Source organism: Vidua macroura, chromosome 2 (genome assembly GCF_024509145.1).
Source record: "Vidua macroura isolate BioBank_ID:100142 chromosome 2, ASM2450914v1, whole genome shotgun sequence".
Classification (NCBI taxonomy): Eukaryota; Metazoa; Chordata; class Aves; order Passeriformes; family Viduidae; genus Vidua; species Vidua macroura.
Window position 1 is genome coordinate 60,356,891 of NC_071572.1, and position 18,153 is coordinate 60,375,043.

Sequence of the window (18,153 nt, forward strand, 5' to 3'; positions counted from 1 at the left end):
CTGCAGCCACCTCTCTGCAGTCATTCTGCTTACTGTCTTTGAAAATGAGAAGTGAAAGAAAAAGCCAGGTTGAGTTCATTCTCTGATAAATTTGACACAATTGGGCAGGAAGTATTGGGCAGCAAGATAGCGTAAATATGGTCATGTGAAAATGCAATGGTGTCAGCTTCATTTAATCTTTGGATTAAGATTCCAGTTTGCACTTAACTACCGGGTAATGTTTTGATGTCGAAATGGACAGCAGTGATGACTGGTGTTCTCATGATTTGGAATTGTAACCAGCACTGCTTAACTTCTAAGTTAACTTCTAAGTCAATGACATGTACAGTGAAATGGAGTTTGCCAATGACACCAAGCTGTGTGGTGCTAGAGGGAAGGGATGGCAGAGGGACCTGGACAGGCTGAAGAGCTGGGCCTGTGCCAGCCTCATGAAGTTCAACCAGGCCAAATGCAAGGTGCTGCACTGGGATCATAGCAATCCCAAGCACATGTTCAGGCTGGGTAGAGAATGGACTGAGAGCAGCTCTGAGGAGAAGGACAGCTTGGGAAAATGGCTGGATGAGAAGCTGGACCTACCCTGGCCATGTGTGCTGGCACCCATAAGCACCCGTGTACTTGGCTGATCCCATGGCATGGGCAGCAGTGAAGGGGGAAATTCTGCTCCTCTGTCCTGCTCTGGCGAGGCCACACGTGCAGTTGCCTCCAGCTCTGGGGTCTAACATCAGAAGGATGTAGAGCTGCTGGAGTGAATCCAGAGGAGGCCACAGAGGTGCTCCAAGGGCTGGAGCCCCTCTGCTCTGGAGGCAGGCTCAAAAACAGAAGGCTCCAAGGAGACCTGAGAGCTCTTTTCAGTTCGTAAAGGGGATCCAAGAGACCTACAGAGGCATTTAGGCAAGGGCCTGGAGAGATGGGACAAGGGAGGATGGCTTCCCACTGCCAGATGGCAGGGTTAGATGGAATATTGGGAAGAAATTCTTCCCTGTGAGTGTGGGGAGGTCCTGGCAGAGGTTGCCTGGAGAAGCTGTGGCTGCCCCATTCCTGGAAGTGTGCAGGGGCAGGTAGGACAGGGCTTGAAGAAACCTGGTTTAGTGGGAGATGTCCCTGCCCATGGTAGGAGGTTGGAACAAGATGGGTTTTTAGGTCCCTTCCAATACAAACCATTTTGTGATAATTAAGTGTTCTTAAAACATAAGTGTCCTAATTTAGCTTATAAAGCTGCAAATATTACTGGTCCTTAAAGTTCTGAATCACTTGGAAAGTTAAGGCTATGTAATATGATACCAAACTAGATTTGGAATTTTACTTAGATTTGCCAAATGAGATGTAATATGATATTTAAATTGTGCCAGACTTGAGCCTGTGCAAGACAGTTGGATGTGATGTGTAGAAACCATTTTTTTACTGACTTCTTCCCTTAAGAGCTTTCTGAAGTACAAATGAAACTTAGAGACTTTAATATAATTTGGGATATGGCAGAGGTCTGAACTGAAGAGAGAATAAAAGATCTAAAACATATGGTGTATTACCAAAGTAGAAGCAGGTGAAAACAGTTAAAAATTAAGCAATTTCATAAGCTTTAAAAATAGTTTGTGTTAAAGGCAGGTGGCTATAGACAATAAAAGTGAGCCATAAGTATATTGGTACATATACTGATATGTGATACTTCTGGATGCAGAATTCATAAATCACAGAACACAACAGTAAATGTATTTGGACTTGAATTCATAAGAGATGCTTGAGGTCTGAAATAAATGTATGAAATAAGGATTCTTTCAACTTTTCCTAACATTTACCATTTGCCTGAGCCAGGAATCCTGTAGTGATTTACTTGAGTGTTCATCAAGCACCAGAGTGACTATTTAAAATAGCTAAAGATGAGCTAAAGATATTAAATTAAATGAGATCCTGATGGCTGATGAGTACTTGTTTAGGGTCAGCTGGAAAAAGTAGGACAATGAAGAGTTTTTAGTGGTTATAGTAGAATACTTAGCACAATTTATTTGAGTTGTAAAAATGGTCTAATGCTTAAAACACCACAAGTAGTCTAATCATTGCTGTAGCTTTGAAACAGGCCTCTGGTTTTCCAGAATCAATATCTGTGGGCAACTTTAAAAGATCTCTTTTTCTGTAGTCAGTTTTCTGGTTTTTTAAATACATCAGTATTAGTGAGCAGTTTTGGTTGAAGACACTATATTAGCAAATTGTTGCCTATGCTCTTACCAAAGCCAGGGGTTTTAAAAGTCAGTAAGAGAAGGGTTGCAACCCTTTCTTTTGTTGAGGAGTCAATAATATTCCTTGTAAGGAAAAAAACCCACCAGAATATATTATGGATATGAACTGCAGACATCACACCTCAAACTGTAAATATGAAAATGAAAAATCCTTGCAAGAGGCTTTTTCTCTATCTGCGCCTGAAATTTCTTGGTTTTACTTTCAGCAGCACATGAGCACAGTCTTCTTTGTTACATCTTGAATCATGGAAAAGACTTAAATTAACAATGGAAAGTGACTTAAAGCACCTTCCTACCCCTAGAAAGGATGAAGTTTATTTAGAGGAAACTTCCGTTATGACAACGGAGTGTACAGGGTGGTTTGAACTTGCCTTAGAGGTGATACATTAGGCTTCTTTGTGCCTGTAGCTTTATGATTACAAGATGATCTTTTGTCTGGATGAACAGCAACATGGAGCAATGGCTTGTGGCCTCATGGGGTGGGCTGCAGCCTCTGGATCAGATTCCTGCAGGGATCCCATAATTACAGAGACAACTTTTAGCAGAAATGCCTTTAGACCCCTAGACAAGCACAACTGGCAAAAGTGTTCATCTGAAATCATGTCTGCTGCTCCTGTACTGCCACCAGACCACGAATGTGTTTAGACATATTCAGGAATCCTCCTTGAACTGAAAATTGGAATTTGCCCTGGTTTGACACTCAGATTTCTGTTCTGTTCTGCACAAGCTGTTTGTATGTGAATGAGTCAGCTGGAGTGAAAATGCTGACAACCAGCCAGCATTGGTTTTTCATATTGACTGGAAACACATATACTGGGTTTCTCTTTCTTAATAGAAAGACTTTTAAACCGGAGTAGATGATTTAGTATCCTGTCTAGTCTTTGTATCCTTGATGTGATTTACTGTAATGAGATTATACTTTGCTTTTAAGTTTGTTAGAGTTACATGTGTTTCTTATGTCTGCAGAGCATTCTACTTGATTAAATACCATGGTAGAATAAAGTCTAATTTGACTAAGCAAAATCTCAGACTAAGCCTGAGAGTCCTGTTGATGGTGTAGTTGGGTACCTTTAAACTTGATACCTATCAGAATTATATTTTTATGCAAATATTCAAACTAACTATTTAAAAACTTAGCATTTGTGAAGTGTTGTGAGGTCCTTGAACTCAAAACTTAATTCCATTGTTGATGGTAATGTGCTGGTTTTGTAGTTTCAGTGTGGATTACAGGTAGATGTTCAGCCCTGTTTTTTATTTAAAAGTCTGACTTGATGTTCCACCATCAGGGTAACTGTGAACCAAGCACGTAACCTCTGCCTTGCTTTTTCTTTTTCACAACTCTATTGAGCCTTGACCTGCTCACACTTGTTTCCTTACTCACTGCATATCAGCAGATCCTCCGTAGGTTTAAATATTTGCATATTAGGTGACTTTGATAGAAAAACAAGTTTTAAAGTGGAAGAGTTCTTTTTCCACTAGCTGATGTCTGCTTAGGAAGTGTGGCATGAATTAAATGGGAATGGATCAAAATAAAGCAGTGTATACTGACTTGCTGAAATTAAGATTGCAGGTAGAGAGGAGGGGCTTACTCTTAGGAACCCTCCAAGCAGGAGATGGGAGGGAGGTCAAGTGGGTGAGGATGAGAGAGATAAGGTTAGGGCATATGAATTGTCATCTCTATTTTAAGGTCTGCTAAAATGAAGTTATTCAGAGATGATTAAAAGTGTCTTTTATCTGCTTCTGTTATTTTGGGTTTATTTTATTTAATTTTTTTTTTGGGGTCATCTGTGAGAAATGACAATCAAAACCGCTTCTTGTGGGGCTGGGAATGCTTGGGTCTTGAACATAATAGTGTTGGTTCACCAGGGGAGAAACTGTTCAGTCATTGTGGCATCACCATAGAAAAACACAGGTTTTGTCCAAAGTGATATGCCATGGAAGGGGATATGAGCTATGTGCTTAAAGATGTCCTGCATGTGTTTTGTGGTTAATTGCAGATCTGCATTATGATGCAGCTGGATAACACTGGTCATCTGACTTATATCCCAGTGAACCCTATAACAGAACATGACTCAAAAAAAAACTAGTAAAAACTTAGTGTTTGTCACAGTCCTATAGGATTAAATAAGCAAAATGTGAGACTCCCAAAACAAATGTAAGCTTTTAAGATTAAGAATCTTCTTTGTGTTATCTTAGACCTCAAATCACTTATTGACCATCTGGTTCAAATCAGTCTGGTGTGCAGTTTGGATCACTCTTATCCAGAGTTCTCCACCTTCTGAATTCAGAGTGGGACTTGTTTAATTTCAGCATCTTTGGCACAATTCTCTTAGATCCTAAAGCCACCTTTACGCATGCCTGCTGGCTGATTATTCCCTTAATCACTCCTAGTTCTTGTTGCTTTTCCCCAGTATAGGCTCCTACCACTCCTACCTTTCCTGACATGTCTTGAAAGCAGTGGGAATACCAGATACAGAAACAACTCCAAATGGAGTAAACCTGTTACAAGTTACCAACCATGGTGGATTTTTTCTTGCATCAGGTTAATTTTCTCTAAACCAGGATCTTCTTTGCAAATCCCTATTAAAACTACTATTGCTGAATTGCCTGTCTCTTTATATACGGAAATAGATCATCTTCTGTAAACTCAGGGTGTGTTAGCACTGTATTTTAAGAAGTCTACATGCTATTGAAATATCATATTCCATAGCTGTATGTAAATGACAACATATTTTTGCAAAGGCACATGTTGATTCTCACTGAGCAGAAGCTGTTTTGTTCACAGTTCCTGACTGTTCACATGGCAGATGTGTGGTTTCCTGGAGTGTGTAAGTACTACTCTGAGGAGAAGTACTCAACTTCTGAGCTCTGTTCTGGACTGAGAACAAATTTCCAACACTTAATAACTTCTCTCAGATAATCTTTTCTGTTGATTATAGAAAGGGTACCTGTAGCTTGTTTTTTGATTATTTCCACCAAACATATCACACTCCTTCATATTTTTTCTCAAAATAAGTATCTGTGTTTTGCTTTAAAGGAGCTTAGTGATTTTTTTTCCCCAAATATATCAGCAAGAATGGAAAGAAGGAAGGTGCATTTTGGAGTAGAATAGGTAAGTGGATGCCATTTTGAATTTTATTATGCATTTTGTGATTATAAAAACATGAAAATAGTGTTTTTCAAAAGTATTTAGTATAACTAAATCCTTACACAGCAGACTCAGCTTTTTGCAGCATGCCAAAGGGAAAGATTAAGCTTACAGTCAATGCTTTTCTGTGGCGTGGGCAAGAAGAATTTCACACAGGGAGGCAGCAGTTCAAGTTGAGTTCAGTTATACTCACTGAAGCACTATATAAAATGTCTGTGTTCCTCTCCCTTGAGTTTATTGCTTGTGATGAGGCTTAACGGGCAAGCAAGATAAAACACCAAGAGAGAGGCATAAAACCTAGTAATATTTTTTCTCTTGAGTCATAAATGTGTATATGCAGAGATATCCACTGGCAGTTTTCAAGACTTTCATTTGAGTGATTTTGTTGTGAAAGCTGACCTGAGGAAGTACTTGGTTTAAAGCCTTTCAAGATTAATTAGTGGAAGTTAGAGGATAGAAATCTGAATACTGGCAAAGAAGCAGGGTCAATGTGATAAGCAGAAAAATCTGATTTTCCCTTTTGAAAGAATCTCTGTGTGGGAGATGTCAGTGAGCACCATGAGCCAATTTTTAGCCCCTTTCTATAATGCATGGATCAAAGAGCTCTGTGTCTAATAATAGAATTCATGGTTCTTGTTACCAGTGACTTCATGAAATGCTGCCTTTTAGGGAAACATGGTTTGTGTTCCTAATGGTGCTTTTATTGTAAAAAATTGATTAGTTTTAGATTGTTAATTGTAAATTATGCTTTAAATCTAACCCCTGCTCTGTTTGGGTAGTGTAATTGGAGATATTGAAATGAATTCCTCTTACTTTATATTTTACACTTAGAATACTGTGTTGCAGAATTTTTGTAGCATTTGGGAAAGTTTCATTTTCTTGCATGGGGAACTAGTTTGATTTCTATTGATTGCTGTTGATGGCTATTAAGCAAGGTTAGCTATCTATATAGTATTCACAGAGATTATGTTCCTTGGTTTAAAGAGACATAGCAAGTTTGAAAGTAGCAGAAAACCTGAAGCTGACATCTCAATATTTGATGTGCTGTGATCGTGACTTGTTAACCTTTAGCTTTAGTGACACTATATAATTATTAAAATTACTAATATGCTCTAGTATGGGGCTGATGGATGATAAAATTCACTTTGCCTAATCACCTTTCCAGAATGTGTGTTGTTTCTAGTAGATATTGTTCTCCTGTATTTGTTATCTTATATTTGAGAGAGACCTTAGTTTCTGCTGTAGGTTGGGGCTTATGTGGATAATTCATTCAGCGTCTTGATTAGGAGCTGTAGGACATGGTTTGTGAAAAGGCAAAAGCTTGATTCATGCTGTAGTACCCATAAAAATAAATTTTAGTTTGTACTAAGATTACTGAATTGACCATGATGACCTCATAACCTCTGGTGCTGAGGAGGAGTCAAAAGACAATCCTTAGAAGTACAGCGTACAGCTGTTAAAGCTGTTTGAGGGCTGCTTAACTTAAGCAGAGGTTCTTTAAGCAGACTATAAAACCATATTCTTTAATGCAGAAACTGTCAAAGAGTTTCAATATTTAAGGGACTAATGTTTCAGTTCTCTTGTCTCACTCAGCAGTGCCATGCTATGTTCTTACAAGCTATTTGCTACATCTGGGTATTTAAAATGGTGAGCAGTATTTATTACGTAGGAAAAATAAAGATCAGTAATAAAATGTTTGCAAGGGCTATAGTGACCTATGATGCTGTGACTCAAGCCTTTGGTGCGTGTGTGAAGTTTGTTGAAAGAGGAATTACTTCTGTTCTGAATGTTGTTCTGGTAAGTGAGCCTGCAAGTTTCTTCTCTGTGTAAAGGCCTTTGTGCTCTGTCAATCACATGTAATGATCAAAAGAAAACAACTTTTTTAAAAAATACTTCTGTTTGGAAATGAGCTAACCAAGTGTGACTGGGTGAATGCAGAGGGATAACGTGGGATCTGGAATTGTGCTGTGTGCTTCTGAAATTACACTTTGATTGGTGAGAGGGGTGTTGCAGCCCTGGGAGAATCATAAAGTGTCTTTTAAAAACCTGAAATACTTTAAAAAATTGAATTCTGTAGCTGAGTTTTGGCATCAGTTGTTAAATGCTGATTGACTGGAGTTGCAGAGGGTTCATAAATACATCCTGTGGAGGGGTTCCTGGGAGAAGTCAGCAAAGGAAGCTTTTTAAATTTTTACCTTCTCAGAAAAGGAATCTGGGGCTTTTTGAAGTTTACATAAGCTTCTGAATACTTTCACCTTAAATACTTTCCCCCCTCCCCTTTTTTTTTCCCCATCAGATTTCCTTTATATGCAAAAGGAGGGGAGAAGCTTCAGTTTGAATATGGAGTTTATCTTCTCAACAAAAATATAGCACAGGTTGGTACACTTGAGATTATTTTTTATTATTATTTATATGTATTCTCTGCTTGGTGTCAGTATGATGTGAGTGTGCATGTGCTGTCCTGTGATACTGCTCTCTGTGGTGAAAACCTGTGAACTAAGAAAAACATCCTTGAAAACATAATTTTCACTTATCTTCAGCTTTGTGCTTGAGATTTTCTTCTGTGGTGCTTAGAGAAGGACTTGCCAGATAATAACAAAATCTTTTCCTTTTCAAATAGTATGTTCTATGAGTCTATAGACTTCACGCTGTTTTGAAAACTGTAAATATTCTCAGTTTTTTAATTCTGTCATACTTAAAGATCTATTTGTGTAATTCTTGCTCATGTGTCTTTAATTTTGCTGTATTATTACTTCAACTAGTATTCTACCCTTATAAGAAAACGCAATACATGTAAAATATGAAGTATTGCAAATGTGTGACTTTTATTTAAAGAGTTATCTAATCAACCTTACTTCCTTGTTTTTAATGTATTTAAAAAAAACATCCTTTACTCTGAAAAGTGCAAGAGACTTTGCAAACTTGTATTTGAGATGGCAGTAATACCTGCATCTAACACATTTGGTATGGAATTTAGAGAATGTTCAGAAAGCTGGTCTTAAAGAGGCCTTGCTGTTTCAATTGGTATGTAGTCCTAGGACAGGGTCAGCTGTTTTTATGCTGTCCCTGGTGATGTTCTGTGAAGAAAAGCTTGTGATATAAGTACTGCTTAGTTCCAGTGCTTGACTGTCTTGGCCACTAGAGACAGCTAATTCCTGACATTGAGTCCAAACCTGTCTTACCTTTGTTTATATATTATAATAATCTGATCCATTTAAGTCTCTTCCTCTTTGCAAACTTTTATGCATTGAAAGAACACTTTTCAACACTTATCTTGTCTCAGATTCTCCATCTGAATCCACTTTTTTCTTGAAATGCAATGCCCAAAGCTGGATCCAGTGAGCTTTTTTCTTTCAAAACATTGAGTAGGATGGGAGAAATGCTTCCCAAGTCTTGTACTTTTATTTCCAGTTCATTGGGTTCTAATAGGTTTGTTCTGTTAAAAACCTAGCAGAGTAAATCTTACAATTCTGTGCAACCAACAACCCCAGGTATCTTCTGCAACACAACAGTCCATTCTGAATTTGCACAGGTTATTACGTTTGTTGCAGTTCTGGAGACAGGCACACGACTGAGCACACTGAGTTCAAGCGACAACAGCCAACGTTTATTGATGGACGCACCCTTTTATAGGGGGTTCAAAATTCCCTTGAACACCTGAGTGGTCAAGGTCTCAACACCACCTAGCTCACTGGCCAACTAGATGTCTGCATTCAGGATTGAATGGGATTGGCTGGGTTCCCCTGTTTGAGTTCGAATCCAACCTACCATTGTCTTCCCGGGGACTTGTTGACTTCTACTTCTTAACGAACTAGGCTGGCCGAGTTGGGTCTGTTATGGCCAGTCTTATCTGTGCAGCTTCAGACCAACTGCAGCTGTCACAGCAGGTGGTTTGGTTAATTCACATTTTACATGCTGTACCTTGAATGTATTCTTGAAGGTGAACTTTCTTGATCTTAATCATGTTTCTGCTTTGGTGGTATAACAGTAGAGGTTGAGAACTCAGTCTCAGCTTTATGCTGGCTGCATCTGAGCCTGTGCCCTATCCAGATTACCTAATTAAAATATTGGATAGAATTGGAGTTCTGTTATTCCAGGTGGAGTCCCATTTTGCCAGCACTTCAGTTGTAGTCATGAACCATTCCTTTTTACACCCAAAGAGTACTTTCTCTGTATTCACTTGTACTTCATCAATATCCCATTTCTCCAGCATGCTTTTGAGCATATTATAGCAGAAAATGCCAAGAGATTTAAATTCCAAGAGAAATATGACATTTCTGTTTCTAACCTGTTTGAAATTACATTAGTCTTAGAGTTTTATTCTTGAAAAATACAACCTTTTTATGCTTAATTTCTACTAGTCTTGTTTGTTTTTCCAGTTTTCTCTTTCACTTTTTTGCCATTCCTTATCCCAAATTGAAGTAAAGCTTCTGAATCTTTCTGTGTTGTTTGTTTTTAAGCTTGGATTGCATTTACCATTTTCCAGACTTGTCCATGCTTAGTGTATTTTGGACAATAACCTCTGAAATTACTTAAAGGCTAAAATATCTGAAGACAAAGTTGAGTCCTGCTATCTTGGAAATTAGCTTAGCCAGGCTGTTAATGTAGTAGAGTGTACCTCCTTGTTGGTGGTATTAGTAATGGCAGCCAGCTGTTCACACTTGACCTCCAGAGGGAAGATTAGTGAGAAAAAGGGATTAGTCTTTCCCTCAAATGCTTTGATAGATCTCTCTCTTCATTACTATCAAATCAGTGCTTTCCTTAATCTCTGCTTAGTTGTTCATTCTGTAACTTGTGAGTCGTGGTGTTGTTTGCTTTGCCTTTCAGCCCTTCTTTGTCTTTACCTTATTCTGGAGTTTGCCATTCAGTTATGTGATGCAAGCAAGAAGCTCTGTTATTTTTTTCGTCAAAATGATGAATTCTTCATTAAGCCCAGGATGGTTGTCTTTCCTGTTTGTGTAGTTTGGGTTACTTGACACTTGTGCCTGTAGTATTTTTTAATAGAAATTGTCACCACTTCACTTGTTTTCCTGTTTAATCTCTTTGACTTGTCACCTCTAAGTTGTTACCACTTTTGGACCTACTGAAACCTCTCATTCTCATTTTCTTGTCCTGTTTTTGAAGGACTCTGGGTGGTTGAACACACGGTCACTCAAGGCAACCCATGTTGCCTTCCAATTCCTTGCAGTTGGTTTCTGAAATCACTGGCATATGTTAAACTTAAAAAAGTAAATGAAGGGTTTAAGTATGTATTAGTATAAAAGGAGTTTCTAGCTCTACTTGGGGTCATTGGTGCTGGTGCAAGCTAGTCAGTGGCCAGACTTCAAAGTGGTTAGTAGAACACTAGTGGTTCACATGTTAATGCTTGAGATTGTATGCTGTTGGATATAAAAACATAATAAAAGTAAATTGGATTTTCTGGGGGTGCTTCTACTACTGATTTCATCATGAAAGTGTTATGATGTCCACATAAACTGTTGCAGTCACCTTTGTTTTGATGTCCTTGGTCAAATATTGCTGCTTTATATAGTTCTGCCAAGTGGAAATTCCACTGTGAAAGCAGAGCAGGTAGATAATGTGCAGAAATGCATCCCAAAACCTCTGTGCTCTGGGGCTGACTTGACCTAAAAAACAAGATTGTCTGAGTTCTTGTATGTTTCATGGGATGCTGAAACTGTTGAATTTACGTAGCTTTTAGCAGGCTGTTTGGCTGCTTTCAGAGAAGTGTCCAGATATGCTTCATTCTTGTGAATGTGGGAAAAATTAACTTTGGACAGAGAATGAGCAGCTGCCTCTGTCTTATCTCCAGACCATCACCCAGAGGTGTTTACCTTAATTCAGAGAGCCAGTCCTCTTTGTCCGAATAAGTGTAAATCAGTTGCTTAATTCCCTCTGTGCTGTGGGAAGGTTGGAGGTCCCTGGGAAGAATAGTGGTGACTTCACTGGAGCATGAAAACAAGAGCCTGGGTCTCTGTCACCTCACTTGAATCATTCATGCAAGTTTTGAACACTGTGACAAAGAACCCAGAAAAACTCGATCAACTTAAGGAAATATTTTAAAATTATTTGTATAAGCTTCCCTGGTTTCACAGATTTTTTTTTTCCTTTTACAATTACCTAGAATTCTGGCAGCAAGGAGAAATGTGAGTGTGGAAGAAGTGAGATGAGATTGATATTAAATAAAATTACTGACATAAAAACTCTTCTAGAGATAAAGGGGTACTGTTTTGTAAAGCAGCAGGATAATAACACTGGAAACCACATCTAGCACTCAGGAGAATTCAGCTGGAATTAGAAGCAGCCTAGTACTGGCTTGGTAGAGTTTCTTTTTTGGAGGAACTTGCTTTGCTGTTACATTCCAAAGTTGAAACAATGTGTGTTAATTCCAGTAGTTCATAATAACTTCCATCTGTATGTGAGCATGAATTGTTTCAATACCATGTTTTCTGTTTGTAAAATTACATCCCTCACAAAGTTCACAGAGGAGCTTTTTGAGTTGGATAACATTATCTAAGGCTGTAAATTTCCGTTTAGAATTTCAGCTGTTTGACTCTCACTAGCATAGAAATGCAGGGTTTTTTTCAAAGATAAGTTAGTCACTTATGTCTAATAATACATATGAAAAAAAACCCTATAATTATCAAAGGTGAAGTACAATGGAGTTGCTAAGAATGGAAGTTAATTGCACAGCTCTCCAAAGCACTAGACAGTGGGAGAGTATTCAGCAAGTACTAGCCCCATAAACTCTGTAGCTCCTAAATTAGGATGTGTATGGAGTATCTGAGGCTTTAGTAGGAGAAAGACGTGAACTCTTGTCTTGGTATTCACAGTGAAGTAATTGAGATTACACCAGGAAAGCCTCTTGTTATGGTGGATGAATATTAGGAAATCCCTGAAGCTTGGTGAGGTTTTTTGTGGGTAATAAGTGAACACAGAACAGGGTCAAAATGGCATCTCTCAGAGTTTTCTTTGTTCTGAACATACAATGTGGGTGGCACCCAGTTCTGCTGGGGCACAGACATGGACCTTGTGGAACTGAGCTCTCACAAGTGCTTGAGCAGTGGTCTTGCTGCTCTAGGTTTTTTCATCTCAATAATTCAATTAATTTTTTTTTAAACTTTGAAGTAGGGGTTATTGAGAGTGCAGTGGCTTTGAGTTTTGAGACGCAGGCCTGTAAAAAGAAAGCATCTTTATTGCTGCTTTACTGGCTGATTTGCTGTCTCTTTCGTTCCCAGAGCCTTAATTGCTTCGGCCTGACTTCAGTGTAGGTTCTTTATTACATATGATGAGTTGATCTTAATTTAGTGACCATCCTCCCTGAGGTGAGTGAGTCCCTGGTGAGCACACACAGTGTTACTGTGGGAGAATAACTTGCCCAAAATTGTATACCCAGAAAGTTGAAGGTGGTGAGGCCCTGGCACAGGTTGCTCAGAGAAGCTGTGGCTGCCTGATCCCTGGAGGTGGCCAAGGCCAGGTTGGATGAGGCTTGGAGCAGCCTGGTCTAGTGGAAGGTGTCCCTGCCTATGGCAGGGGGTTGGAATGAGAGGAGCTTTAAGGTCCTTTCCAACCCAAACAATTCTGTGATTCTATATTAAATTATTTCTGTTCTGTATTGGTCATTATGTCTAATGCATGCATTTATGATGTGTAGCCATTGAGGAGAGCATGTCCATCTTGTTCATCAAAGTTCCAGTTTCTTTAGATAGTCAAGAGGTTGTCTCTTGCATGATACTTGATAGGCATTATTCCTTGTCCAGTTCCCAGATTGCTTGTAGAGGACATAATTTCAATAGAGCTGTAAAGCTGGTTTCTTTAGGTACCAGTAAGAAGGGAGTTTACTGCAGCTATTTTCTTGCACAGGGCAGTCAAGTTATTTACACTCTTAAGTGTCAAATTATTTGCTATTTCAGTCAGCCACTGAAGGACATCAAATTAATTTGCCTCTTACTCGTCTGGATTTCTTATTCTAAGTCTTATCTCAGCTTTACCACAGAACCAGATGGCATCTGTATGACTGTTGTGAGACCCCTTTTATTCTTTTGCTGTGACCTTGGTCACTATCTCCACCTGGTTTTATTTGACATGGCCTCAGGAGTGGTGGTGGTCTGTCCTTGTCTAAATTAATGGCTCTTGAAAAGTAGACTTGTAAAACCAGGTGTCAAATTATTTGGATAATTTTAAAACTTCTTGTTTTCCTACAGCCAACCCAAGGAGTGAATGTGTCTAGTCTTACCTCAGTTCATAGAATCATACAACAGTTTGAGTTGGAAGGTAACTTGAAAACCATCTTCTTCATGGGCAGGGACACCTTCCCTAGACCAGCACCCTCCTTACACCACCCCTAGACCAGGTTGCTCAAAGGACTGTCCAACCTGGCCTTGAACACTTCCAGAGATGGGGCAACCCCAGCTTCTCTGGGCAACCTGTGCCAGGGCCTCACCACCTTCTGAGTAAATAATTTATTTCTAGTATCTAATCTAAGTCTGCCCTCTTTTAATTTAAATCTCTTCCCCTTTTCCTATGCCTGTCTGCCCATGTAAAAAGTTCATAGTTGGTGTTCGTTAGCAGAGTCTCTGCATATAGTGTCAGAGCATCACTTCCAAGTTTAGTGAAACCTGTGGAATTTGTTACACTGTATGAAATAAGGTTATTTTTTCTTCTGTTCAGCCTGAATGCCGTGCTTAGAATTGTTTCACAGGGAAGGCTTCTTTTCTGATTTGTTTTGTCAGACCATTATTGTGTTGTGTTAGACTGATACTCCTATTCACATTGGAATCACTTGCTCAGCCCTAGCCAAAGAATAGTCCCGCTTTCATCTGACAGTCATTAGCAATACATGAACTTTGCTGTTTGATATGAAAATAAAAAAAATCGCTCTCTTGTCAGCTCCCCCAAGGTTCTTTTTCTCATCAATAAAGTACAGATCCAGGGAAGTAACTTATGTCTAGCTCTCCTCTTGTGTGTCCACAGCCACTGTGTCCACATGGTGGCAGGTGGCGTTTATGTGCTTTGTGTAATCTGCTTGAGAAGCTGAGCAGCCAATGCTGCTTTCCTGGGAATGCTGCTTTGTGGGCGAGTTGCTTGTCTAATGCACAAACTAACATTCATGGAACCATAGAAGAAAACCAAAATATTTGTTATATTGTAGGTGTAGTTAAAGTGCCATCTTCCTAATACTTGCATGGAATTAAAGTTGAATGCTTATGTATTAGTGTCATATGTAAGAGGCTGAACTGAAACTCAGCTGTTAAATATGAAATGAGGCAAGAGGTTCAGTTTCTGGTTCAAACATGAGAGAAAATCAGCTCTATAATAGAAACTAAAAGCTTTTCCATGGCAAGTTGAACAGCAGAAATGTTAGGCCTAGAAATATGTTTTGGCAATAAATACTAAGGAGCAGAAGTCTTTAAAAGAGTTCTGTGCATAGTGGTGTATATGCAGTGGTTATGGCCCTTTGAGTGTAGGATACTGTGACTTGCACACTACATCTTTTATGAGGCCCCTAAACTAAGATCATAAAACATACAGTTCAGAAAGAATGCATCGTTTGAATCCAAGGCAAATTTAGCTACATATGGAAAAGTGTTTTTGAAAGAGCATAGGTTGAAGCCACAGTCTAGTCCTTGTCTTGTGAAGTGCCAGGTTTTCATTTCAATATTAAGAGGAAGGGACTGCACCTGAAACACCTTCTCCAGCTGTGTAGAGCCAAAAGCTCTTAGGAGAGTTTTCATTCCTGAAACTTTCCTTAGGTAACAGTGAGCTGATACTTGACCAGATCATTTAGAATTGGGGAATTTATATATGTTTTTTGCAAACTTTTTGGAAAGGCTTTCTTTTTTCCTTTCCTATCGCCTATGCCAAGAAAAAATAGGTTGAAATGAGACTGGATTAGTTGTAACTGAAGTCCTGGCTTTCATTCAGCTGAAAGCCTGCCTATCCTTGTCTGTAGGCAAAGGTCAATATTAACTTGCTCTGTGAAGAAGCAGATCTTGGGTGTTCAACCCATACATATCTCGGCACCTGCCACCTAAGGCCAGGCAGTGCTGGAGGCTCCTGCAGCTGTGGTGGGATAACCAGTGTGGTTGGGTGACTGGAGGGATGAAGCACTGCTCATATATGGACAGGCTGGAAGAGCTTGGGTTTTTCAGCCTGGATTAGAGACAGCTTTAGGAAGACATCAGAGCCCCTTCTAGTGCCTGAAGGGGTCCAAGACAGCTGAAGAGGGACTTTGGAGAAGAGCCTGGAATTACAGGACAAGGGAGAATGTCTTCCCACTGCCAGAGGGCATGGTTGGATGGGATATCGGGCAGAAATTTTTAGCTGTGAGAGTGGTGAGGCCCTTGCACAGCTTGCCCAGAGAAGCTGTGGCTGCCCCACCCCTGAAGTGTTCGAGGCCAGGCTGGATAGGTCTTGGAGCAGTCTGGTCTAGGGGAAGGTATCTAGGCCCATGGCGGGGGAGGGGTGAGGGGGGGTGGGTAGGACTGGATGAGCTTAAAAGTCCTAACCCAAACTATTCTGGGTTTCTATGAATAGGAGAGGTGGCATCACCAGCTGTGCTTAGAGTCAGTCCTCCAAAATAGTTTTGTGGACCAGCCTTGCAGGCATGTTCTGTGTGCTACATAGCTTTTGTACTGTGTAGCTGTCATCATCTCTGTGCATTAGCTCTTCAGACTAAAAAGTTTCCTAAAAATGAGTATGTTTTTAAAATAGAACCAAAATTGAGTAATCGAAAGGCAAATGGATTTCTGATATAGTTAATCTGACATAAACACATGTTGTCTGCCAGCTTCAGCTGCTTTGTAGTATATATAAGTTCAATGTTACAAAATTGAAAGAGATAGGGAGGTGGGAAATCTGTTATCAAGCCCTGGCACAATGTATCAGTGTAGGAAAAAGGTTAAGTTTTTCTTAACGAGTTGGGTGTGTGCACTGGAGGCAAAGCTGGACATTCAAATAGAAAGTGTTCACATCTGGAATTCCAGGTACTGCTTGGTAAGCCTGTTTCTTCCTTTGGAGCCTTCTCTTTTTCTGCCATGTGGCCCATTTCTTAATGGGTAAGAGATATTACGGTAAAATGGACCTAATTTCTTAACACTTCGCTTGCTTTAATGCATAAAAATTCTTCTTATCTCGTATTTGCAAGCGACAAGCTGTGACTTGCCACTGGGGGTTAGATTTTTTTTTCCCCGAGCTTCTGTTATTTTCACATTTCCCCCACATTCTTTGTTCATCTGTTGTATAGTTTAATATGTATGTTTTGTCCTCCTTGGGTCAGGGTTCATCTTATACTTCTGTGCTCAAGATCTGGCACATCAGGGCACAAAACCTATTTTGAAAGCTTTTGGTATGTCAGCTACTTAATCATCCATAAATGTCTTTCAGTTTTTTTATATACTGGGGTTGAAGTTTAGAGCAAGTTGTTCCCCAGCAAATGGAATAAAATGGTCTGATATGTATGGACTCATTCACTTTTTGGTCAGTCCAGAATGTTTGGAAATCCAGAGCTTTAAAGTATTTTGTTTTTCAAGAGATTGGAAATACTAAAGGGGTTATTTCATCTCTCTTTGCTGGCCTTGTGTGTAATTCATTTGAATATTTGTGAAGTTAATATTGTGTAATTAGGAACAAACAAAGCTCTGCTTCAATTTAGCACATATAAGTTGATGTTTTCAGGAAGACCAGTGCTGAACTGTCCTTGGTTTGATGCTCTCTGACCTCTGCTTTTAAGTTTGAAATATCATATATCATATGGGAAACCATTTCCTGTGTTGGTGTGTCTTACTGCCAAGTGGAGTTCACTAAATGCTGGTGTTATCCTGATAGGAAGCAAGTCTTTCATAGGTTAAACTGTTCATTCTGTACTCCTCAAATGAGAGGGCTTCTCATTTGATTCACAATCTAATCTCTTTTTAGAAGTCAGTCTCTTTTGTTCACTGACAGTAACGTAATAGATACCTGGAAAGCAGTTCAGCTGAAATGCAAGATGTGGCTGGGAAAAGAGAATCCCCAAATTCTTCTTCCGTTTAAGCTCTGTGTCATGGGCTGAATCACTTGCTCTTTGAGTAAAGCTTTCTTGAAGCAAAAGCCTTTTCACCTGAAAGAGCAGGGTTCACAAACCTGCACGAATGAATGGCCAGAAGTTCAATTTCACCCATTTAAAACAAGGGCTTTCCCAACACAACATGAAAGAGCAAATAGCTGAAAGATTTTATAACATCTAATGGAGCTCATTGTTTGCCCACTGAAATAATTCTGTGGGTTCCTTTCCTGTAACATCTTAAGGTAGAGGGTAGAGCTGGACTGATGTCATATGGGAAAATTACCTGATTTTGGAGTGGATTTATTAAAATGTGAAAATATTTCACATTTATTAAAATGTGAAAGAGAAGTGGAGGAGGAGTGTGTGGCACTATAAACCTAACCATACGTTTTCTCTGATTTCCATTCAGGACAAGATGGGAGAGTTCTCAGTATATACCTGTGCATTCCCTGAGAATATTGCCCTTCTGGTATTCATAGGTTCTTATATAGGTAAAAAGCAAACTTCAGGTATGCAGATTACATTTGGGGAGCTAAACACACACAGAAAATTTCATGTTTAAGACGGAAGCACAGAATGTTACTTATGTTTCTCCTTTTGACTTTTGCGTGTCTGACCTCTTGTTCTGTGCCTGATCGAATGATTTTTAATACAAAAGCTCAGGATGAATGAAGGCATAGGAAATAAGTGTGCCCATCTCCTATAATCCAGTGAACATCAATTAGTGATACTGA

General features: G+C 39.4%; 1 protein-coding gene across 4 annotated transcripts in view; it reads left to right on the top strand.

The window, feature by feature from the left end:
- The window catches only part of UVRAG (UV radiation resistance associated), a 102,685-nt gene that overhangs the window by 51,550 nt on the left and 32,982 nt on the right, over window positions 1–18,153 (top strand). For 3 of the 4 annotated variants that reach the window (XM_053971080.1, XM_053971081.1, XM_053971083.1), the window contains one exon: window positions 7,676–7,754. The exons of the other annotated variant lie outside the window; for it this stretch is intronic. In XM_053971080.1, coding sequence (XP_053827055.1) covers window positions 7,676–7,754 — 79 coding nt within the window. The remainder of the gene's footprint in view (window positions 1–7,675; window positions 7,755–18,153) is intronic. 4 annotated transcript variants of the gene reach the window in all.